At 47.8% G+C, this 22,572-nt stretch overlaps 12 protein-coding genes across 12 annotated transcripts; 6 read left to right on the top strand and 6 right to left on the bottom strand.

Moving 5' to 3' along the window:
* Positions 1–279: 279 nt before the first annotated feature.
* On the bottom strand, positions 280–537 carry LACBIDRAFT_303692 (uncharacterized protein; the record flags this gene model as incomplete). Its single annotated transcript, XM_001884223.1, has 1 exon — positions 280–537. One exon carries the CDS (start codon positions 535–537, stop codon positions 280–282), a length of 258 nt encoding a protein of 85 aa, XP_001884258.1.
* A 173-nt stretch (positions 538–710) lies between these two features.
* Positions 711–2,759, top strand: LACBIDRAFT_303691 (uncharacterized protein; the record flags this gene model as incomplete). Its single annotated transcript, XM_001884352.1, has 8 exons — positions 711–1,045; positions 1,098–1,452; positions 1,507–1,758; positions 1,810–1,910; positions 1,962–2,046; positions 2,103–2,177; positions 2,231–2,290; positions 2,343–2,759. The coding sequence occupies 8 exons, from the start codon at positions 711–713 to the stop codon at positions 2,757–2,759; spliced, it is 1,680 nt and encodes a 559-aa protein (XP_001884387.1).
* Positions 2,760–2,787: 28 nt separating this feature from the next.
* On the top strand, positions 2,788–3,124 carry LACBIDRAFT_303690 (uncharacterized protein; the record flags this gene model as incomplete). Its single annotated transcript, XM_001884351.1, has 2 exons — positions 2,788–2,996; positions 3,055–3,124. The coding sequence occupies 2 exons, from the start codon at positions 2,788–2,790 to the stop codon at positions 3,122–3,124; spliced, it is 279 nt and encodes a 92-aa protein (XP_001884386.1).
* A 36-nt stretch (positions 3,125–3,160) lies between these two features.
* LACBIDRAFT_303689 (uncharacterized protein) lies at positions 3,161–4,048 on the bottom strand (the record flags this gene model as incomplete). Its single annotated transcript, XM_001884222.1, has 5 exons — positions 3,161–3,234; positions 3,286–3,518; positions 3,572–3,825; positions 3,876–3,944; positions 3,998–4,048. 5 exons carry the CDS (start codon positions 4,046–4,048, stop codon positions 3,161–3,163), a joined length of 681 nt encoding a protein of 226 aa, XP_001884257.1.
* A 21-nt stretch (positions 4,049–4,069) lies between these two features.
* Positions 4,070–4,556, top strand: LACBIDRAFT_303688 (uncharacterized protein; the record flags this gene model as incomplete). The annotated part of the gene is made up of 3 exons (XM_001884350.1): positions 4,070–4,283; positions 4,332–4,459; positions 4,509–4,556. 3 exons carry the CDS (start codon positions 4,070–4,072, stop codon positions 4,554–4,556), a joined length of 390 nt encoding a protein of 129 aa, XP_001884385.1.
* Positions 4,557–4,593: 37 nt separating this feature from the next.
* On the top strand, positions 4,594–6,699 carry LACBIDRAFT_303687 (uncharacterized protein; the record flags this gene model as incomplete). The annotated part of the gene is made up of 11 exons (XM_001884349.1): positions 4,594–4,948; positions 4,996–5,073; positions 5,122–5,332; positions 5,388–5,520; positions 5,580–5,657; positions 5,710–5,789; positions 5,844–5,951; positions 5,998–6,132; positions 6,186–6,312; positions 6,362–6,589; positions 6,640–6,699. 11 exons carry the CDS (start codon positions 4,594–4,596, stop codon positions 6,697–6,699), a joined length of 1,593 nt encoding a protein of 530 aa, XP_001884384.1.
* Positions 6,700–6,857: 158 nt separating this feature from the next.
* On the bottom strand, positions 6,858–7,409 carry LACBIDRAFT_303686 (60S ribosomal protein L29). Its single transcript, XM_001884221.1, has 5 exons — positions 7,344–7,409; positions 7,204–7,288; positions 7,134–7,145; positions 7,043–7,078; positions 6,858–6,989 (listed from the first exon to the last, which is right to left on the bottom strand). Exons 1-5 carry the CDS (start codon positions 7,358–7,360, stop codon positions 6,945–6,947), a joined length of 195 nt encoding a protein of 64 aa, XP_001884256.1. The 5' UTR covers positions 7,361–7,409; the 3' UTR covers positions 6,858–6,944.
* A 95-nt stretch (positions 7,410–7,504) lies between these two features.
* On the bottom strand, positions 7,505–12,736 carry LACBIDRAFT_252209 (uncharacterized protein; the record flags this gene model as incomplete). Its single annotated transcript, XM_001884220.1, is given in 22 exon segments — positions 7,505–7,574; positions 7,625–7,812; positions 7,866–8,038; positions 8,087–8,210; positions 8,258–8,368; positions 8,416–8,484; positions 8,537–8,623; positions 8,674–8,921; positions 8,977–9,084; positions 9,140–9,386; positions 9,437–9,864; positions 9,918–10,202; positions 10,259–10,447; positions 10,463–10,834; positions 10,888–10,978; positions 11,031–11,051; positions 11,100–11,579; positions 11,633–11,848; positions 11,897–12,262; positions 12,316–12,465; positions 12,517–12,649; positions 12,699–12,736. The coding sequence occupies 22 exon segments, from the start codon at positions 12,734–12,736 to the stop codon at positions 7,505–7,507; spliced, it is 4,194 nt and encodes a 1,397-aa protein (XP_001884255.1).
* A 113-nt stretch (positions 12,737–12,849) lies between these two features.
* Positions 12,850–13,977, top strand: LACBIDRAFT_191251 (20S proteasome subunit; the record flags this gene model as incomplete). Its single annotated transcript, XM_001884348.1, has 7 exons — positions 12,850–12,897; positions 12,952–12,995; positions 13,045–13,139; positions 13,192–13,273; positions 13,327–13,482; positions 13,534–13,751; positions 13,804–13,977. The coding sequence occupies exons 1-7, from the start codon at positions 12,875–12,877 to the stop codon at positions 13,975–13,977; spliced, it is 792 nt and encodes a 263-aa protein (XP_001884383.1). The 5' UTR covers positions 12,850–12,874.
* Positions 13,964–14,446, bottom strand: LACBIDRAFT_294900 (uncharacterized protein). The gene is made up of 3 exons (XM_001884219.1): positions 14,368–14,446; positions 14,103–14,314; positions 13,964–14,053 (listed from the first exon to the last, which is right to left on the bottom strand). The coding sequence occupies exons 1-3, from the start codon at positions 14,438–14,440 to the stop codon at positions 14,030–14,032; spliced, it is 309 nt and encodes a 102-aa protein (XP_001884254.1). The 5' UTR covers positions 14,441–14,446; the 3' UTR covers positions 13,964–14,029.
* A 1,094-nt stretch (positions 14,447–15,540) lies between these two features.
* On the bottom strand, positions 15,541–16,906 carry LACBIDRAFT_166267 (uncharacterized protein; the record flags this gene model as incomplete). Its single annotated transcript, XM_001884218.1, has 2 exons — positions 15,541–16,712; positions 16,765–16,906. Coding segments are annotated over 2 exons (1,314 nt in total), but the record flags the coding sequence as incomplete, so codon positions are not given.
* A 933-nt stretch (positions 16,907–17,839) lies between these two features.
* Positions 17,840–22,571, top strand: LACBIDRAFT_294897 (uncharacterized protein; the record flags this gene model as incomplete). Its single annotated transcript, XM_001884347.1, has 10 exons — positions 17,840–17,883; positions 17,935–18,068; positions 18,105–20,423; positions 20,482–20,720; positions 20,775–20,868; positions 20,919–21,024; positions 21,080–21,093; positions 21,248–21,295; positions 21,330–21,602; positions 21,652–22,571. The coding sequence occupies 10 exons, from the start codon at positions 17,840–17,842 to the stop codon at positions 22,386–22,388; spliced, it is 4,008 nt and encodes a 1,335-aa protein (XP_001884382.1). The 3' UTR covers positions 22,389–22,571.
* Position 22,572: the final 1 nt, after the last annotated feature.

The following is a 22,572-nucleotide window of genomic DNA, read 5'->3' as shown; positions in this document are numbered from 1 at the left end:
ATAATTATTCATGCCAGGATGTGGATGTAAATTGACTCGAGAAACGCACGACTCGGAGGAAGAAGAGGAGAGAAAGTATGAGGATGGTTCGAGCAAGACGAGAAGCCTAGGTGGGAGTGCACGCGTAGTTTTGGGGTGAAGGGGAGGAGTTCCATTGTCCGATTCCTTGGTGGGATTTGCATGCAGCATTGATAAAAAGAGGCACAGATGGGTGGGTGACGGAGGATAGCTGAAATCATCGTTGTAAGCTTATCTTAAAGCGCTGGGAACGAATATTCATTACAACATGGTAATCTTGGCCAGCCTTTCAGATATTTTACCAGTTCCAGAGTTGGTGGCCAGCCAGCTGTCGTTGAACATTTGTAATGCTTGTAGAAGTGTGGACCTAGACGGCGAAAGAATTATTGGTTCTCCCTCGTGGTCTGAAAGAAGTGAAAGAGCAAGATAAATGGATGCTGATGCATGATATGGACCCAGAACGAGTAGAGAATTGAAATCGGGGAGGTTGGGAAAAGGTGAAGGGAACAGTGATGGCATCCAAGGTCAAGCGCGGGATCTAATCTAATCTTAGCAGCGTTCTCACTGGCAGGTTGACAACTTCTCTCACAGCAGTCCACAGCCTTTACGCATGGCCTTTGCATGGCTTCCCTCCTACATCGCCATGAGCCCTTATAGTTCACGTACTAGCTGTCCATTCGAATCATTTGGACATGGCCGCGAATGCCCCGGGCCAGACGTCTCAATTTGCCATCTCCTTGGGAAAGACCGTCGCCCAGATAACCGCCCAACTCGCTCCCGTACCTGCCCTCGTTCCCTGTGTAGAGCTCCTCTGCGCTATCATACAGCTGTGTGAGAACGTAGTGCAAAATCGGTGCCTCGTTTTCCAGCGCTCACCTGTTAAAAATCACACAGCTGAACACCCTTTACATAGGAATGCAGCTCGGCAGCTACGCGATAGATGTCACTACTTTGTACTCGCCTTGCGAGACAGTGAGAAGAGAGAGGTTACTAAAAATGTCGTTGATGCAAGAAATGCAGTTTATGAGTCAGTCCGTCGGGGCACAGCTCACGAATCATACTTATACCTCCTGACCCAGATGTTTGCTGGACATTCAGACCCGAATGTCAGCCTGGGCCAATATGGGGAAGATCAAAAGTCTCATAAAGCAAGAAGAGATTTCCAGGGAAATTATGATTTGTCAAGGACAGATATCCGATTGTGTGGCCCGATTCCAGGTACATGCCTACTCGTCACACAGAAACCCAATTTCTGACATAGTCCCTTCTGTTGAACAGCTGACGACTCAATTTGAAATGCTCGAGTGGCATAGGGACTTTGAGGCAAACGCGAGACGCGATCACGCAGAGCTAATGGAGAGTCTGTCCGACATCCAGAATACTCAAGCAATTACGAATGACATGGTTCGAGAAATGATGTCTCTTATGCAAACGGTGAAATGTAGCGCCACTCTCCAGTTCGAGCATCGTTGATCCTTTTTTTGTCAGGCTATGGGCGAGAACAAGGTCGCTGCTGAGAAAAGGCATGAAAAAATGTCATCAAAGCTCTACGACCTGCAACGCCAGTCTGGGCAGCTGCTCCCAGATTTCCATCTTAAATTTGGCGAAGTTCAGAAAATAGGTGACTTGCCAGTACGAGGGACTGCAACTATCGATATATTTGAAGGGTTGTATCTGGGAAGGGAGAAAGTTATGATCAAGGCGATTCGCTCAATGAAGTGTGATGAGCGCAGTCTGAGGGTGGGATTTTTATTATTAAGAATAATGAGTGATGCTAACGCGAGTTCTTAGCGCTTCAAAAGAGAGGGTAAGATCTGGGGAGAAGTTTGGGACCGCGACCAAGGACGACATATTGTGCCGTTCTATGGTTTTTGTCAGGAGGGGCCAATTCCGTGAGCTTGCATGAGATCCGCGAGAAGGCCTTCAATCTCATATTCATCCAGGTTCATGGTAAGTCCATGGATGAGGAATGGCGATGCATTATCCTACGTCAAGGCCAACGACAAGGACCTTGACTATAGACAATTCGTGTGTTCTTTTTTTTTTGCTGTCAGGCTTATCGCAGCTGAAACCTAATTTTATAGATTCGAGATATCGCCCTTGGAGTCGAGGTTCTGCACACCATGAACCCTCCTATCGTTCACGGCGACATCAAAGGGGTGGGTGTATCCTGTGGTGGCTTGTGTTCACTGCTTACTGTGCAGTAATTTAGTCAAACATTCTTATCAGCGATCAAGGGCATCCTCTTCTGTCTGATTTTGGGTTATCGCAGGCATGTCCACCTTTCCCCCGTACTTTTGGTAGGGAATTTACTGTTCCTCCAGATCATTCACGATGTGTCGGGAACTCCATTCACACAGAGCAACGTCGTCGCAGACTCTTATCGGTACTTTGCCCCCGAAGTTTGCATGGGAAACGGCAATTTATCCACTGCGACTGATATCTATGCACTTGCTATGACTGTTCTTGAGGTACATCGACTACGAGAATTTTTCTCTTTTATTGGAGTTGCTGAAGCGGTATTGTTCCAGATATTGACCCATCAGCAACCTTATAGAAAGATTAAACACCACATGCACGCAGCCTTTAGTGCGTCCAAGGGAGAGCAGCCTGGAAGACCGACGGAGGCGCAAATTGTTGCTCGGGGGTTAGATCATAATTTATGGGCTTTGTTGAAGCAATGCTGGTCTCTAAAACCGGAGGAAAGACCTCCTGTGCAAGAGTATATTTCTCGACTGTAATTACGTAAAGTTATGTATACCGCGTTCTATGAGTGACTCTCAGGACGCCTCTGAAGGAATATTCGACAACATCCTCAAACCAGGATCCTCTCTCAATCCTACGTTTCTTGCCATACTTGATGCAGTCTTCCTTCTTCTTTTCTTGGTTTTTGTCGCGCTGGCATTCGTGACCTCTGGGAACTTTCATATCTTTGCACTCATGACTATCGAGCTGGGTTTGTGGGCAAGTGTAAAATGGTGCGTTCGACATGTTATATTGCTAGTGACAAGGAATTGATGTACAATTAAATTACAGGTTCGTTGAAGAGTTCAAAAAGAGCAGAACGGAAGAGGTGGGGGACAATGACCAAAGGAAAGAGGAATAGCACACATGTAACGTCTCTTGCTCAGCATTCACATCCTCACCGCCTCGCTTTATCGCTATCATCGTACCACCGCTTTGTCCTCTTTGCACTTTCCTGAGCCAAGGCGAATACTGTGGAAATCGCTTAGCTGACTGACGTGTTTTACAAAATGTGGGGCGTACATTCTCGCTCGGTCGTATCCAGACCCTCACGAAAAGATTGTGCGGCATCACCAGAACCGGCTCCTCCTCCTTGACCCAGGGCGGCAAAGTGTTGTGCCTGGTCGATGGCTTCGACGAGGCGGGCCTTGAACGTCTGAGGGGTGTTGCCCGTCAGTGCCACTTGTAGCGTGGATACAAAATGAGTGACTTTTGTTAACATTTCGGACATTTCGTTGGCCTGTTCGTCGCTTAGCCTTGGAGTATATGTTATGAAATGAGTGTTGTTTTTTTTGGTGGTGATACTCACATATCCAAGATAATCTTTCCAAAACCGTACCATGATCCACCTGCGCCTACGAGGCTCGATAACCGGACGCTACAAGCTTCGGCCTTGAGCGCGTTTCGTACTCTGGTTGTATATGGTGCGGGTATGTTGAAGTCTGCCCAGTCCCTTTTGATGGGTTTGTTAGTAGTGGCAGAGACTGGCATGGAAGGGACCAACGAATATATGAGGATATAAGCAAGCCAGATTGGCAACTGCATCTTGCTTAGAACGGGTATCTGTATCGTTATCAGTGGTGGTGGTGGCGTTGGATGAGAGATGTCCATGCATCGCGTTCTGAGCCTCCGCCGAGGTGGCCCATGTTCTTTATTTCATGTTTAAAAGTGCATTGGACTTTCTAAGGAGTTGTAATAGGTGTATGTTGTTTAAATAAAAAGAATGAAGACTCACCTGGTTGTCGGCGAGGATGGCTTCGACTGAAAAGTAGTCAGCAATGTCCATTGGTGTGACAGTCGTGACATCATGGCATCTTCACGTCTTCTCTCTCAATGCTTTAGGTCTCGTATTATTCGACAACCATTCCTGGTACAACGACGTCCAATATCATGCACCCCGCCAAGATGGGAGAGACCAATATTAACACGCATCCGGGCTTCAAAAATGTACCGCAAACTTGCGAAACATCCAGATGCCACCGCAGCGGTTGAACGCTTCGCTATTATGCTTGAAGACCAAGGTCAGGTTGTTTGAATGTCGGCGATACATACCACTTAACGTTTCACAGGTATCGACCTGGCAAAAGGACATGAGGTATCAACGTTGGACTTGTTTCGATTGGCAGCAAACGCAGAATTTCGCAAGGCGCAGAAAGATATGTTTGACGAGCTGCAAAAGGCTGGTTTTGACGCAAAGGTTGGTTTTCTCTTTTCTTTTGGAGAACAATTTCTGATATTTTGAATAGAAACTCTACGAGGAGTGGGTGACGAGCTCTAGTGCCAAATCCAAGTAAATTACACTTGTAGTTAGTCACGTTATCGTTATCTTCCATGTCCGACTCTGCTGCACCAGAGCGTCCCCTTCCTCAGCTCCCCTTTTATTCAGTCGAATATCCTGGTTATGTGCGCCCAACGTCTATACCCATTGCCATCGAGTCATTAGGAGGCCAATCCAAGCTCGACAATGCGTTCAAACGCAAGACTGAGGCTCTTCTCGAGCTCCATCTACGTCCCGGCAACCCATTTGCGCATCCCATTCCGGGAGATATTGTCGCCACGAATAACATCCTTCTCAAAGTTACAAAGAGAAAGCGGAAAAGGCGTCACGACGCTCCAGAGGATGGTGCCATTGGTGAATATAAAGTGGATGCCGTTGGCGTAATATCAAAAACTGTGCGCTTCAGAAGTATGTTCTTTCCTGGTTCTGAGTTATGCAAAGTTAAATCAGCGAAGGCATGGTCGATTATCAGTTTCTACCGGACATGAATGATCCCCTTGCAAAGTTGCGCCTTGCGATGGACAGTATGGATGGTATCTAACTCTCTTTCTCTCGACCTGATCCATTATTTACATCCTCAGTTGAGACCATTCACGCGTACAAAATTCCCGATCTACTCTCTGACAAAGAGCCGTCCACCACACAATTCGTTCAGCCTGCCGTAGACGCCAACCTAGATCCCCAGCTTTTAGCCCTTTCTCCAGAATCACAACAAAACACCGTCACGCGCAGCAACCTACGCCTATTCCCACCTCCACTGTTCAGCAGGCAGACTATTCCCCAAGGATACAAGTTTCGTGGCTTATCATTTTCTTCTTCCGTTTGCTTGACCCATCAATACACGCAGCTTCAAAGGAAATCCTGCGTCCATGGTATCCATTTCGGTGGACGAGCAGACGGGAGAAGAGAAGAAACGGCTTATCAATAAAATGCGCTGGAAGGGATATGGTCCTGCTGCTATTATGTTCTCGGATCCCCACGTACGCCTTATGCAGCGTCTTGCATATGACTTCTTTGACTTCTTTCAATCCCTCCCTAGGTTCCTTTGAAACCACCAGACGCTGTTGAAAAGGGAAGGGACCAAATTAGTGAAGTAATCCTTGCGAAACTACAAGCTGTGAGCTATTTTTCCCCCTTTGCTCTCCTTCAAGGGTACTGAGTTTTCTCAGGTCTTCGTCGATCGTCCAATATGGACGCGCATGTCCCTCTTTAACCAATTTGCACCTCTGGAGACTCGCGAAATTTTGAAGTGGGCTTTCTTCTGATTTTCCTCATTGTTCGTCGTTCTGATCGAGAGAGCCAGTTCAAAGCTGCTGCTCCCTCTTGTTTGCTATGTATTTCAAGATGGACCTTGGCGCGATACTCTTGTTAGGTTCGGATACGACCCTCGCAGTGATCCTAGTGCTCGATTGTATGACTCTTCTCTTGTTTTCTTTTCCTTCCCTCATATTTCGTAGCTACCAGCGTCTATATTTCCGAAACGCGAACCATCCTATTGCGCGTCCATCAGTGATCACTCGAAGGCAGGATAGATCACAGGGCAACGAGCATCTACGCGGGCTGGACACGTCGGGTGGAGAAGCGGACAAAAAGTAGGCCCCCGCCTCTCTCAAAGTTCGATTTGCGCAGCTTACAGGTTATCCAGGAACTCTCACATATTCGACGGCAAAACGGTTACGAAAGAGACGGCAGCGTTCCAGCTTTGCGATATTGTTGACCCAATGTTGCAGGAGATGATCCAAGACCCGGAGGGCCTACGTGAAACTTGCGATGTAACTCGCCCATTGCTCGCCCTCTGTGAACCAGCTGATGAGAAGACAGGAACGCGACGGGTGGTACACAACTCATTCGTTTGAGCGAATTAAGACTGTCCTCCGGCACAAGTTTTTCTCCGTTCTTGAAGGTCATCCAGCGACGGATGAGGAATGTAGGGCCCTGTTGTCAGCTAATGAGGGATCAGCAAAGGCGACGAGCTCCAGCCGGAGTCAGAAGTTGCGAGCTGGAAAACATAATATGGCGAAAGGTGCACTACGACCTGAGGATGCTGCGGTACGAACTTCTCTTTGTCAATCTCAACACAAATTTTGACCGGATGTCAGGCGATGCGTTTGAGGGCCACCTTGGATCGGAATGCCAAATCTTTCCAGCCCCAGAGGTAGCATCGTCAGCGGAGAGACGTGTGATTGTACGTGTATATATTTACAGCAGTCTTGGAACGCCCCCAAGATCCCCGTATTTTAGCAGCGGCATTGTATTCTTGGGATGTATCCCCAGCAGCTTTGTCTTGAGAACAATCTTGGAACTCTTCCCGCCAGCATGAATTTACCCATTTTTATTGAATGTATTGCATATACATATAGTGCGAACGTTACTCTCAAGAGCGGCATATGGTGGTGATAACGTTTCATGATGATGCTGCTGCTGTTTTGGCTGCTAATCTTGCTTTGTTCTAGGGTAGTGTTAGATCTTTTGAACGTGGATTATATGATGCATTGAACGCACTGAGCCAGCGAGGGCATGACGAGCGTTCCGGCGGAACTAATTTACGAGAATTTAATGCCTGCGGTATGTTCATGGAGAGGGGGTAATGTACCTTTGCGTCAACCTGTGTAACGCGGGTCATAAGAGGTGAAATAAATGAAGCAAACAAGTTGAGTGCTTACGCCTTTCAATGAGCGTGAACGGTTCGACTTGGGTTTCTTGATACCATTGCGATGGGCCTTCTTGCTCTGGTTGTGATTCGTGTGACTAGATCGGATAGTCAGAAGGATATCGAGCGGTACCATACTACCGGGAAACGCACTTTTTTGATTTGGCCATTGCAAAGGTCGTCCAATTTGTATTCTACACTGGCGTATGCTTTGAGAACTACAATTTCATTTCACAGCCACAGTGGCTGATCAACCACTATACAGCACAATCCCACGCTATACATAAAATACTATAAATACTTGAGCCAAATTTTTACAGAGCGGTCTCAAAAAGTAATCGCCTCGGCTTTTTCAAGGTCGGCGTTGTGGAAAACAGGGCAGGCCTATTACGTATTGTGAGATATAGACCGGGAACAATCAAAAGGTCACCTACATCGAGGTACCACACATCGCAGCTGGATTCCCCATAATGATGCTTTCAGAGACACCAGCGATGCTGTCGTTCTTCCCAAACGCAGAGGCATCGAAAAGGTGATCGGTTGTTTTCTCGAAAGATGCTAGCATCAGGACGCTATCCTTCATTTTACCAACACCAAACCGAGTGATACCGAGAACTTCGCCCTAATTATAATTGAGATGACGGTGACCTCCTCAAATTGATCCAACAAACTCACCTTGTAAGACATGACGTCTCCTAAGAGCATGACATGGCGAGGATCGATGATCATATCGTGAGATTTCATGGTGTACTGGATCTCGTTGATGATCGTTTGGCGCGCTGCCTCGATACCCAGAACCTGGGCAACCTCGATGACATGGTTAGAAGAGGTTTGCTCTCCCACAATGCCTAAGCTGTCTCAGGGCAAACTAGGAAAGAATACCACGGACCACAGACCTTCAGTTATCATGCACTTTTGCAGTCCATATCCCTCCACCAACAACTCCTTGTCGCCCTTCTTTCCCCTGGCGTCATTCTTATCCTTTATGTTGATGATTGCACGCTGAATGGTGCCGACACCCTTGACAATACGTCAGAAAGAGATCGGCGAGTTAGCTATTAACTTACCTTTACCACCACGTCTGCAAGCCCTCGTTTTAGCTCACGCAAACGATAGTATTTGTCTTGGCCGTCGATGTAAATTCGAAGACGATTTTTACGAGGCATTACGGTGATCGACTAGAAATTTCTCAGTGAGAGATGATTGGGTCGCAAAAATCAATGACCTCTTGTTTAATCTTGAGTTTCTTCGCATTCACAATGGCCCACTTGATATCATCCAAAGTCAGCTCAAGCTGCATGTTGAAAATTAGTTTTAAGAAGAAATGCAGCCAAGGTGAGTCCAACCTGGAGTTTCTGGATCGCGTTAACATCGACAATGATTCCAATATATGTATATTCTGGAGCCCAAGCTTCTTCCAAAACACTGGCAATCTGGAGAGTGACATGAACAACGCGGTACTCATCAATAGAAGAAGCCGTACGTCGCCTAGCAATGTTTTTTCTAATCGAGCTTTCACAATACGTGCTGAGGCTTCGCTGTCGCTAGTTACCAATTTGCAGCTGATGATTGGAGTGCTAATCGCCTTCGCAGCATTTATGATTTCCTTTATACGTGGTACTCCTAGGGTGACGTTCATCGAGGCAACTCCAGCAAAATGGAAAGTTTTCAGCGTCATTTGCGTTCCCGGTTCACCGATGGATTGGGCCCCAACTGCACCAACCGTTGATCCTGGACGATATGATGGATAAACGAGAGTTCCACATATAAGTAGGTCAAACGTTACCTGGTTCTATGCGAGCCTTGACGTATTTGACCCAACAAAGGTCTAAGAATTTCCGAAGTTGGCTCTCAGTTACCTTCGACTTGTTATCCACGATAGCCTTGTCCGCATCTGTCATGAAATGGCGGTGAGGTAGATGAATGACCATGAATTTCAAGAGACCCACCTGAAGCACCAAGGGACAAATCTGTTTCAGCGTCCCATTCGGCTTCTCTTTCAAGAGCTTCGAACATGCCCCGACTTTTCCGCACATTAGCAACCTTTTGAGCAATGTGGTCCGCGACAAAGCCTTTGATAAGGTCCAGGTACGCAGCTGTGCACTCGCTTATGAATCTATGCGTTCCTAATTCGCGGTCAACGAGTTCCGAAATCTCGAAAGGCAAAAATCCTCGACCCGAACGACCACCAATTGCCTGCAAATACGTCAGATATAGAGCCAAATGCGAGGGAAGATAGACTGTACAAGTGAATGGTTCCATGATCGATCTAAGTCGATTGGTTGAGCATCCCCCTCTAAACAAGCTGGGTCAAGACCATCATCGCCATATCGAAACTGTACAACGCCTCCCGTCGAGTTGCGCACTGACAGGTCATATTGAGTTGTCAAATCTTCCAAGGCTTTCATAAGCCGCCGTTGCATGTAACCCGTCTCTGCTGTCTTGACCGCAGTATCGACAAGACCTTCCCGACCAGAGATGGCATGGAATAAAAACTCCGTAGCTCTTAATCCGGAATAGAAACTATTTCGAACGAAGCCCTTCGAAGGGGGCTCCTTCGACTTTTTTGGGAAGTGGGGCAGTGAGCGATCTTGGAATCCGTTCGGTACACGGTGGCCAGCGATAATTTGCTGACCTACACAGGCAACCATCTGAGATACGTTGATAACGGAGCCTACAAATCGACGCTTTTAGTTTCGAAAAGCCGATGCAGTCACTGGAGTTTACCTTTAGAACCACAGGTTGCCATGATTAAAGGCGCATTCTGCCTGCTAAGTTCCTTCATGCATATTTGTCCAACTGCTTCACGAACTTTCGACAGTACAGATGATATGAGAGCTTCTAGCGTCTGTTCTTGATCGCATCCAGGTTTGTTTTCAAGTTTTCCCTTCTTGGCGAGAGCGATAAGATCCTGGCAATCCGCGTAAGCCTTTTCCACCAGAATATCTTTCTGTCTGGAGAGTTCTGGGCCGGGGATGACATCGTTGATACCCAAGGAGAATCCGTAATTAGCTGAATAACATCTGGTGAGCAAAATGGTCATGAAGAGTAAGCCAAGGTAATAATACCAAGCCATCGAGCACACAGTTTCGCGAGGCGATTCATTGCAGCAGCAGCTTCGTGAGGCCCGTAGTCCCGCATAATAACACCAAAGATTGATTTTTTCTTCCCGCTCCCAACCGTCGCCTTGTCCATGACCCCACACATGATTTCGCTGTTCACGATTACCAGCCAGCCATCATTCGGTGAAAGATCCGCTGCCGGTGTCATACGCGAAGGATAGTTCTCTGGCTTAGCTTCTTCCCATTTGTGACATTTCGATTCAACATTCACGAGGATGTTCGACTTTTTGTTGGGTCGAATTAGAACATTGAATATTTGCTTTCCAGTCCAAAGGCGAACAGGTTTCCAAATAGTGGGAGGCGGTATGTCAATTTGCATGTCCGCGTCAGCGAAGTAGCAGCAGATTTGCGTGAATTGTCTGCGATCAAGAAACTGATCTTTACGAGACAGCAAAAAAGAAGCAGTAATGAAATCTTGGATAGCGGCAATAACAGGCTCTCCATTTCTTGGGGTCACCAGATTATGCTTAACGTTCATTAGTTCCAAAGCCTCCGTCCTTGCTTCTTCTGTTTGAGGAACATCTGGAGGTTTTTGATTAAAATTTGGGTTCTGATACAAGAGTAAAGATGCGCACGCAGATTCATTTCATCACCATCAAAGTCAGCATTGTATGGTCCGCAAACGCATTCATTCAACCGAAAGGTACGCCAAGGCCGGATTTTTGCCTGCAACGGATGAGCATCCCGACACGATAACATCACGGACTGAATAGCTTACTCGATGGCACATGATCGATAACTGTGGATATACGTTAGCTTCACGACGTCAAATTGAAAAAGAACGAACCTTGTGAAGACTGGGTTGGCGGTTGAATAAGATAATATCTCCGTCTATTATATGTCGTTCAACAACATCTCCAATGCCGAGACCATCTGCAATGGCTGCACGGTTGCCGAATCGGAGGAACTTTTTGTTATCGCCTCTAGCGACAAAGTTGGCGCCAGGGTGTACATCAGGACCGTTGCGAATGGCTTGTCTTAACGCATTGATATTATGGGTGGTAACACGCTCGGGATAGGTTAGAATTTTCGCTACGCGTTCAGGCACAGCAACTTCATCAATACGAAGATTGGGATCAGGCGAGATGACCGTTCGTCCGGAGAAATCTACTCGTTTTCCAGACAAATTGCCTCGAAAGCGGCCTTGCTTTCCTTTCAGCCGTTGAACAAATCCGCGAATTGGCTTTTGCCCAGGTTGAGATGGTACCCCTGGCAGCTCTGAATTTATATACATAGCAACTGATAGTTGTAGGAACTCCCATTGTTCCTGAAGTTTTGATATGTTAGCAACGCCGAGACTCTGAAGAATGGCATCTATACCATAAATTGGGGAGTCGGAGACCCCTTTGCAAGACCCTGCCTAATTAATGCGTTGGTGAACACGATTTCGGTCAGTTTGACTGTGAGATCATCTTCGTTGGAAGCCCCGTCCTGGGCGACGGAAGGACGAATGCAAACGGGGGGTACTGAAAGGTATTGCCAGATGAACTGTTCCGGGCGGCCCCAATCTGGGTGCAGGCCTAACAGTTCACAGTCCTGGAAAGTAAATGAGAAAGAATTCTTCACGAACGCTCCTTAGCTTACTTCGTCAGATATTCTCCTGAAAAGATCAAGGACTTTGAGTGCATTTAGGTCTTCATGCACGGCCTTGTTTATGTACATCGCCAACTCTTTCTGAGCCTCCAGAGCAGGAGCAAAGGTCTTCTTCCACCGTTCGAGCTCATCCGCCGTCTTCTTCGCACGGAATTTGTCGTGGATGATCTTGAGAGCGCCTGCTTTCTTTACGGCGCCGTTCGTTGCAGAACAGTAAGGACAATATACCACCTTTCGTGCCATAGTGTTGACTGCTTTTGACAACGATTGCCGTTGCATGTTCTCTAAATTTGGGCGACGAAAGCGTTTGATGAATATGCGCCTATCAGTTTCTTCGAGAAGGACGCGGGCACATGTCTATTGCAGATATGAGCTTGACCAGACACCCCGGGATGGACTACAACCCGAACCTTGCAAATGGCCTGCAACACCGCAATCGTATGCTTGAAGTAACCGATATGAAAGACTGGAACCACTAGCTTGATATATGCATAATGTCCAACACAATTGACGGAGGATTGCCCGCATGTTTCGCAGAATGCGCCTTTGTCTGTAGTGCCCTTGAGAGTTACAAATAAATGGGAAGCAAAGACAAGAAGAAGGGAACACACCAAACGACGATCAAGAACGCCATTCTTTACAGGCTGGCGATCTGTTGGGGTATAAAGGTCTCGATGTGTGACCTCGAACTCGGATATCTTGACAGTATCTTGTGCATTGAGTAAACTAAACTGAATCTTTTTGCTATGTTTTGGTAAGAAAAACCGGTGAATAAGCGGATTGCAGAACATACATGACTTTTGGAGCCTGATGGGAGACAGACTCCTTCATGATAAGTTCATAGGAAGACGGGGAAGGAGGAAATTTGTGTGACGGTGACCATCTTTGTGACCGGGACACACGTGACGAGGACTTGCGCGTCCTGCAGTGCAGGCTGAGTGCTTGCTCTTAGCTTGCTCCAGCTCCACCATGTCCAGAACATCATACGATAGGTAATTTTCTTTTTTACTGACTTCATTCTACCATTCAATTTTACAAATTCCTAGATATCTCACTGTATTCTCACCCGAAGGACGTCTATACCAAGTTGGTCTGTCTGCCGTCTTAATCATCTTAATCTTCGTCTTACCTTTCTTTAGAGTATGCGTTCAAAGCAATCTCTGGCTCAGGGCACACCGCAATTGCCGTCAGAGGAAAGGATACTTCCGTTGTTATTACCCAACGTAAAGTTCCCGTGCGTTGTTTCAACAACGGCGAGTTATAAAAGCGTTCTGAGATATCCACAGGATAAACTACTGGACGCGTCGACGATCACCCATCTCTTCAGCATAACCCCTACCATTGGCTGTGTAATGACCGGTCTTATAGGTGTGTTTCAATGACTCTATATTTCACCCTTGCTCAATCGTTTCTTTCCCAAGCCGACGCACGCGCTCAAGTGGCCCGCGCTAGATCTGAAGCTGCCGACTTTAGATATAAATTCGGTTACGAAATTACGCCCGACGCTCTATCAAGACGGCTTGCCAACATTAATCAAGTTTATACGCAGCGTGCTGCCATGCGCCCATTGGGAATTGGTAACTAAGTCCCTTCGGTGCTGGTCTTGATCAAAGTTGACGAAATTTCAGCCATGATTTTGATCGGAATCGATCCAGAATTTGGCCCTCAGTGTTTCAAGCTTGATCCCGCAGGATACTTTGTGGGATTCCACGCAACCGCGGCTGGTCAAAAACAGCTAGAAGCCATGAATCATCTCGAAAAGAAATGGAAGAAACTGAATTCTGGACGGGGTGGGGACGATGCTGTGGCTGCAGGAAAGAGCCTTAGTCGAGCCGAGGTGATTGAGGTGCGTCACTATTTTGGGCTACACATGTTCCTAACTAATGAATACCTGTCAGATGGCAATCGAGGTCATGTCCACGGTTCACGCAACTGATTACAAGCCTGGGGAAATTGAAATAGGCATTGTTTCGGTAGGAGAGACAGAGGACGAGAAAACCAGAGGAATATGGCGGGTAATGGGTGAGGCCGAAATCGAACGGCACCTTTTAGCATATGCAGAGAAGGACTAGCTCATGTTGTCGCAAAACAATGATTCATGTTTTTACTTGATACGGTAATTAATCAATACGACGACGCCCCGCCACTCTGCTAACAGCGTAAGGCGAAGGTATAAAGCAAAGATTCAACCACGCACCATAACGGCATCCATCTCTTTTTCCTCAATTTCCCTAACTCTAGGTTTCCAATACCTTGTTGGCGCTTGCCAAAAGTCCTCGAAGACACTTTTATTGTCCTGCGTAAGAGATGACCCTTCCGCTTGCGATTCCGCTGGCCTTAGAAAAAAGCTGGTAAACCGTTCTTTGAGTTCAGCGGGTGCCGCAGGGTGGGTATGCGGTACATCGGGTGCTAGAGGAAGAGGTCAGAAGAGGAAAGAGAAAGAAGTAAGAAAGATTCAGCACATGAAGGCCAATGCCTCTTCCCAAGGAACTTAATGAGAGGTTGGTGAATCTGGGCACGGACGGTGGGGTGCATTTAAAGTGTATAATTGAAATAGCACACATAAACTTAGCGTAAATACCTGCTTGTGCTTGTTTGATGTGCAACTCCAATGCAACTCGCTCAAAAAAATTATACTAGGCCATTAGAAAGGAGGATCATACGCATGACAGGCTGAAAATTGGAGATACGGTATACATGCATGATGAAGAGATGGGGAATACTAAGTATGGCTGCATGTCTTGAAAAAAGCAATAGTTCAAACAACCTCGCGTGACCATTAAGGAAAGAAATTTTAAAGGAGACCGTCATTCCAACAGTCGGGTGTCAAGCACCACCTGCGGAGGGACCACTTGCATCACCATTGCTGCGGGGTCCCCCTCTCGTCAAACCTGCAGCAGACAAACCTCTGGCCGCATACCCACCCCCACCGCGACCACGACCACGGCCTCCAAAGCCTCTGTAAGGTGGTTCGCCGCGAGACTCACGATCCTGTGCCTGTTTAACCTCAGGCACTATATCTTTCAATTTCTAGTGAAACAAGTCAGCCAAGGGATAGGTGTATTTTGAATTAAACAAACCTCTTGATGTTTCTCCAAACCCAGCTTCATGGCTTCCTCATCCCCAAACTCAACATAGGCCAACCGAGCTCTTCCCGTAAAGGGGGGAGGCATGTTTACGCGAGTGATCTGACGAGGCAATCAATACGAAGCCACCGGCAGAGATATCCAGGTACTTACGCCATCCTTTGCCTCCCCGAAGAAAATCCTAATTTCATTTTCTGAGACTTCAGTGTTGGGTTGCATCCTCATGAAAATTGTCCATGGGTTCCTGGGGGGCTTTCCGAATTTGGGTGTTCGAACGCCTGCGCTGCCTTCTGTAGGCGACTTTACATCATCTGCGTCAAGTTTGCCAACATCAAGAGCGCCAGACGTTGAAGGTTCTGGCAGTGAAGGCGACGACGTCGAAGGTGGGCCGTCGGGAGTGCTAGCGCTGTCTCTTGAACGATCAGCCCTCTCTTTATCTTTTCTTTCTTTCTTTTCCTTCCTCTTGGCCTTTTCCTTCTCCGCCTTTTCAGCAGTGGCTGCACCGTTGACCTTTGCCCCACCTGGACCATTCCTAGAATCCACATCTGGCGGAGGGGTGGATGTAGAAGACTTGTTGGAATTGAGGGGAAGGGAACGATCAGGAACAGGCGTAGGTACCTTTGTCGGTGGCTGACTGGTGAGTGCATTGTGGCTTTGGGACGCTGGAAGAGCGGAGGTGGTTGAATTAGGAGTTCCTGACAAGGTCGCGGTCCGGCGATAAGCGTAGTTGAAACCTGTGACACTTCTGTAGCGAGAATCGTTAGAGACAAACATGAACTCACCTTGACTCTTCAGCTCGGAGCTAATTCTTCCTTCCTTCACGTCCAAAACCAAAGAACCATAGGCTGCGTCACATAAATTCCAGTTCCAGCAGTTTTTCCATGCGGGCTCTTCCCCTGTAGCTGTTGCTCCTGGGCCACTGGAAGGCTGGACTGGTGGTAGTTTTTCCACAACATGCAATGCTTTGTCAAGGAGGGTCCGCTGGTTGTCATCAATCACAGCATCCACTTGCGTTTTGACGCTATCCCAAACTTTGTCGAAGCCTTCTTTCCCAAGCGCCAACTTGTGCCGGAAGCCTTCAAAGTCGCCTTGTACACTAAATTCGTTGTAAGAGGTCGCGTATCGGAAATGAAGTCCAGCAGAGATGGTGAGGTCGGCCTTCAGCACAAGAGCCAATTGGGAGATAATTCCCTCACGGCCGGGACTGGCATGAGTAATGAGGAGACGCGTCTCAGTTTGGTCAAAGACACGCTGAGCCGTGTCAACGAGTTCCCCGATTTGCAATGCTGTCGTCCACATTGTGCCTTGAGCTCCGGCAATAGTAGCATTTCCGTCACCATTATCAAACAATTTGTGTGGAACGAGCGCTCCACCTAAACCTAGCAACCGCAACTTCACACCACCTATGTCCAGGCAACGTGTCGTAGCTTCATCGATGACGTTGAGGTTCTCAATCGAGTAGGTACCTGCGCGGAACTTTTCAAGAACCAATACGTCCTCGCAAGCTCCCCATACGGTGTAAACAGGAATCTGAAGCTTTATTTGACCGGACAGCAAAAGGGGGAACTCGGAGAGCAATTCGATGTTAACGGTAGAACGGATGACCGGTGGTGGATTGTCAGGGGCAAGGAGATGAGTACGTTGTGCAGAGGGAATGAGCGGCGAATACATGGTAAGATGGCGTAGGGTACGGTCATTAATCCTTTCAAGACTGTTGGCGTCTGTGATAAAAAAAATTAGAATGTAGGTGGAACGAGAGTCAAAAAGGCGCACCAAAGAAACCAAAGTCTCCAGTGTGAATTATAGCCTTGGCATTGACTTCTCTTGCAAGGTCATTGAGTGCAGAAAGGCGGCCCCGAATGTCAGCAATGCAAAGGATTCTGCCATGTGTCGTGTCGAGTACTTTCGTCTGAGAGTTAACCTGGTGTCGAGGAAGAGGAGAGTGCGGTGGTCGCGTGGATGTCGAGGCTGGTCGCGAAGTGGTTTGCATGTTGTAGACAACAACGGCGACGGGTGCGAGGTTGTCGCAGTGGCAAGTTGAAAAATGGTTTCGGCTTCTTCCGAAGCATGCGAATGCTGCTTCCCTTTGGCTTGCCTCGGTCCAAGTAAACTCTTCAAATGGCTGCGAAATGGGCCGCAACGTTACCAACATCTGCAGCCTATACACCTCCTCATATATTTCACACAGATAAACTTTTGGTCTCAAGAATAACGTTACCTGCCGATCCATGCGTTGCATACGCTCGCTTCGAACCCCAATCCAAATCTCACTTGACGACTCTACCAGCTCACGAAACCATCGAACTTGCTCGGAGAGTCCTTTTATCGGGGAATGCGTCCAAACCTCTGTTGGATTCTATGTTGTTCAGTGCACACAGTGGCACATCTCCATTTATCTACGTTTTTATGATCTCCCAACGCAATTTGGTTGAAAACGCGTTGCAATCGCTCAAAGAACTGTCTTTCAGTGGACTAACCTGTGAGTATTTTCATACTCTCTCCTTCCTCTGTATCGCCACGAGGAAATCTTATCATATTGAATGCCTGTCTCCCCTCATTAGTATACTCACTTTTTATTTCCAGTGGTCATGAACACTTCCTTTTCCCTCCAAGATGCTTCGTCGTATGCTCATCTCTTGCTGGTTTTCACAAGTCTAATCCCCCTTTTATTTCTAGTTTATTGCCGGAGCCAAAGATTCGACATGCTTACAGTCACTTCCTTGATGCGGTTCGCACGAGATTAATATCGGACATCGTGGAGACATCCTCAAATAAACCACGCACCGGTCGTTTGCGTCAACAAGTTAAGCGCTTCAAGAATGGCTTTGTCTTGACACAGAATCCGGTCATGTCAGATTGGGATACAGGATGGGAGCATAAAGCCATCTCAAGGTAATTCGTCTTGCTCTGGCCCGAGTGTAGCGCATTCTGACTCCTTTGAAGACCCTTAATTTTATGTCAATTGCAAATTCAGTACTCCTACTCCCTACCCGGCTCTCCCTCCTTCCTCATTGTCCATCCGATTCTTCAAGCAACACCGTTTTTGGATTTGACACCTTCTATCCCGCTTCCATCTGGTGCGCCTATAATTCTACTTCCTTATGGTACCCCAGCCTACTTTCTTGCAAATTACAACGGTCCTGTTTCTGGCATTGCTAAGCAATTCCGGGAGTCCTTGCGAGGTTTGGGTATTGGCGATTGGGAAGGTCACTGTGTGCCTTCGAAAGACCCGCATCGCCCTGCACATGGCCCGTCTGTCAATAATTTTGGTCAAACACCGAGTTTCATCATAGGTTGGATTAAAGTGGAGAATAAACAAGGTGAAGACAAGGGTATAACCATTATATACCCAAGCAGCCTCTGTCTCTCCTACATGCCATCGTCTTGCCCTCGTCCGCTGGATTACATCCCTGAACTGCCTACGCCCCTCCAACCATCGCCGCAAGTCCCGCCCGCCACTCCCTCTATTTTTTCTTCTTTATCGCCTAGCGACACAGGGGAATTATCAAGCTTCTATGCAGCGCGCCTTCCCATCCCCGTATCCCCGACCTGCGACTCCCTTCGATCTTTCCGAACATTGACATTGTCAAAGTCGAAGGATATCCGGCAAGCTGCGACTGAAATTGGCAGCTATGTCGACGCTGTTGCGCGCGATCGAGAACGAGAACGGGAAAGATTGAGGAGAGAGCGAGAAGTTGGCACTAGCTCTTCACCCAAAATATCCCGTTCAGTAACATCAACCTCAACCTCGGTTTCTATGCCCGTTGAAATGGATATCACAAATCCAGCTGCCCCCACGGTTCTGCCAACTAACCCAAGCCAGCATTCGGCTTATCCTCCTGCTCAAAGCTTCTATCCATCACCACCTCAAATCAATCCCACGATAGTCCCCGGCTCTGACAGCAAAACTTCACCCGTGGCTAGAACTGAAGCACTCCCTCTAACCGAGACATCTTCATCGTGTACTCCTGTAGAAGCCCAGTTCAATGAATCCGCCCCTACATCTGCTGTTTCTGGTACCTATGATCCTTTTGGAAACATGGACGGCGCTTGGTCACAGTCTGGGGCCTCTTATCTAGATGCGGACATCGACATGGATTTCGGAATGGATCTGGACATGGGGTTTAACATGAACATGAACTCTATGTCTGGTGGAGGTAGAAGCGGCGCGTATAATGATCGGGACGGGATGGACTTTGAGGATGCTTTTACCGACGATGACTTCAGTTTTTTTGACCGTCCATCCCGACCAAGTGCTGTGGCTCTTCCGTCTGCTTTTTCGTCGACGAACTTCTCACAAAGCCACCATTCTCCTGATAACGCCGGACCCAGTTTACCTGTCCCTGCGAGTCAGATGCTACTTGGAAATTCCCCATTTTCTGCAATGCATGGAGATGTTTCAAAACTACCTCAATACACCCCCGCATCTCACTCCTCAGTCTGGACTCCTGGCGTATCCACAGAAGAATCGATACACCGACAACATGACCACCCTGATTTTAAACTGCCAGAACTCCTTCCATCTTCTTCTGCACAGACACCAGAGAGTCATTCTGCCCCACCAACTCCAAATGTAATTTTAGAGTTTGACCCAGTCATCCGTCGACCAACGACAAGCACCGGGTATTCGAGCCCTTTTGAACCTATTCCCTTCGCACAACACCACAGAGCTGCTGATCATAAGTACGCTCAGGGCAAATTTTCCCTCTCGAGTTCTAATGAAGATGATCGCGCGGAATTCTTGTTTAATTACCTACCGTCATCCCCAAACGGATCCAATGGCTGGAGGCTGCGTTACGATGCTGTGACGGACCCCCGCATTGGTGTCGTCCGTAAACTCATTGGTGTCAAGCGCAAAACCCCTTTTGGTCATACCGAAAGGCGTAGCGGGAAGTTGTCCCTGTGGATTCGATCCCATGAGGATTGGGAGCTACCAAACGATGAAGAGGGGGTGGACGATCAATCGGAGTTAGAGTCTGAGGACGGGGACGTTGGTGACAATGAAAGCCCTCTCATGTCAAGACCTGTAACACCTCCACCTGCCTATCTTCCACTCGGGCCAAGTTTGCTTCATACTCAGTTCCATCATTCAGAGTTACTTCCCCTCAGTGTGCCCCTCCGCCCTCCCGGTGCAGCTGTGGCACCTACGAATCTTACAGCATCAGCACCTTTGCCGTCGGTACCAACGCCTGTTTCCCCAGCAGTCACTATGGGCGCAGCTTCGGAAAAGTCTAAGTCGTTGGAGGCTGCAGCATTTGCGATAGCTGCGGAGGTTGTGGAAAACCCACTTTGGGCAGAGGCTTGGCGCGCCAATACAGGACCGAAAGATGCGTCGGATGTGTGGGCGGCAGACATCAGAGCTGTTGCTGAACTTCTCGAAGATGCTCCCAATCTCGAAGGGCTCATTGATGTGGCCTCTCTCTTTGGTCTTGGTCAGTTTCCGTCATTGTTGAATTATGCCCTGAAGTCACCAACTAATTGTGGAATCAGAGATATCCAGTGCCCGTCCCCATACTTTCCACCCACTCGAGGCTCCTATGATCACCGTTGGGAAAGGCGAAGCGGTGATTCATATTCTGCCCCCTGCCCTCCACTTCTGGGAAAAACTTGGCCTTGGTCCGAAAGGGGGGCCAAAAGACATCTTGGGATATGTTCTTTTCGAAGATGGTGGAGAGCAGCGTGAAAGACAGGTAGAAAGTTGGTTGGAAAGGACCGTGGCTGCTTATCGGGTGCGTTTCCTTTCGTCCCTCACGAAGTTAACGACCGCCTGATGCTCTTTACAGGGGAAACATTTTGGTACGTTGAACCCAGGTCCCGACTGCTTCGTCAATGGTCTTGTGACCTTGCGGTACGATTCAACCTTTCGCAAGAGCCTTGGTGAATCAGCCATCTCATCCAATCATCACCCTATCTGACTTTTGACACAGCATCCTTCATCGGGAATCTTGATTTATCTGAAAGGCCCGTTGTGGTTTTCATTGTACTTCCTGCGACTATCATGACATTGGTGTCTCCCATCCTTCGACAAGTTCTGTCTGCGTCTAAAAAAACACTCGAAAATTGTTCAGACAAGAACATAATATTCCAGTTCATTCCTGAGCAGTATGTATTAGGAGGCATGGAGAGATCATGCACAACTGAGTTTCACATGGACGCTTTGTGTTCCTCCATATACAATCGCGTTTCCATTCCAATCGATCGCCTCATGTCAAGGTCAATTCATGGGGAAGGGCCATACACTCGACGCTATTTTCAGGAACCCACTTTCACACTCGCAAGGCCACTCTACAGCAAAGTGACATTTGTACGTTCGGCGAATGCCTCGTTGGATGTTGTAGATCGTTACACCATGCTCCACGTCGCATACCATGTCACCGCTTGTGGAAAGTGGATTCTGGCGGCATGCACCGATGAAAGGGGTGAGGCATACGACTTGAATGTGTGGCTCACACAGTCCCCCAGCGAGCAGGAGGGTGAAACGGAGATTTCCGATGAAGTCTACATGGTTAGGAAAGTTTGGGACTTTTTCATGCAATTTGCCAGAAGGGCAGACACAGAGTGGAGGTTAGTGATATCAAAGCTTGGGACAATGAAGGAAAGTGAAATGCATGGTAAGGGTTTGCTTATTTTGACACTTCTTTCACTGATTTTGACTGCTAGCTTGGACTGAGCATTTAACCACTGCTTTGGAGCTGTCAATACCTCCTCTGCATGCCTCCATTATATCCGTGGAACCAGATGCACCTTGGTCATTTGTTACCTCTCGGGTCAATCCTTCCTCCCCATCTCGTCGGACGGCCCAACACCGCCCATCTTCCTCCACCAAGCACCAGGTCATATTGACTGATGTCTCCGCAACGACGTACGCTATCTTCCCGACGAGTCAAATGCCGATGTCGCTTGCTGCCTCGTACAAGAATCTCGGGGTCTCATTGTCCTTCGTTCCTGAACCTCCTTCCCCAGCAAATCCCACCTCACCAGCTGCATCTCCGCTTTTCGTCAACTCAATACCGGCATCACAATACCATAATTTCAATTCCGATTGCGTAGCCACTCTACGGACAGACCAAGAACCTCATCGGTTAGCATTTATTCCACGCTCTACATCAACTCTCATTCGCATTCCCAATACGCCATCCCAAACGTCTGTCAGCATGCTCCACATATATCTACTTCATACGCTTCAATCCCCGCACTCTTCCTCAGTCTCCCTGCCCGACGAATCCAAGCTACACGTTGCTATCACACGAAACTTTCATGACCTTGCTGTTCTGTCGAAAATAAGATGGAATTTAGACGCCAACCCGCTTTTACCATTCCACCTGGCGGCCGTGGATGCGATGCGCATATCTTTGGATCGGGATTGGGACAGGCTAGACGGCGTCGTTGATTCCTAAACACTTCTAAGTCTTGCATTTCTTTTCGTTCTTGTTCATTGCTGGTTCTCTAGATCTTGTACGTCCAAAACATTATACCTTTGTACGTTATTCCCCCAATCTCGCTATCGCTATCGTCGTATTGTAATTAATTCGGCAAATTTGTGTTGTATATTCTCAAATGCTAACAAGTTACGCCGTGTCC

Source organism: Laccaria bicolor, genomic scaffold, assembly GCF_000143565.1.
Source record: "Laccaria bicolor S238N-H82 LACBIscaffold_25 genomic scaffold, whole genome shotgun sequence".
Classification (NCBI taxonomy): Eukaryota; Fungi; Basidiomycota; class Agaricomycetes; order Agaricales; family Hydnangiaceae; genus Laccaria; species Laccaria bicolor.
This window is presented reverse-complemented; position numbering and strand designations above follow the sequence as displayed.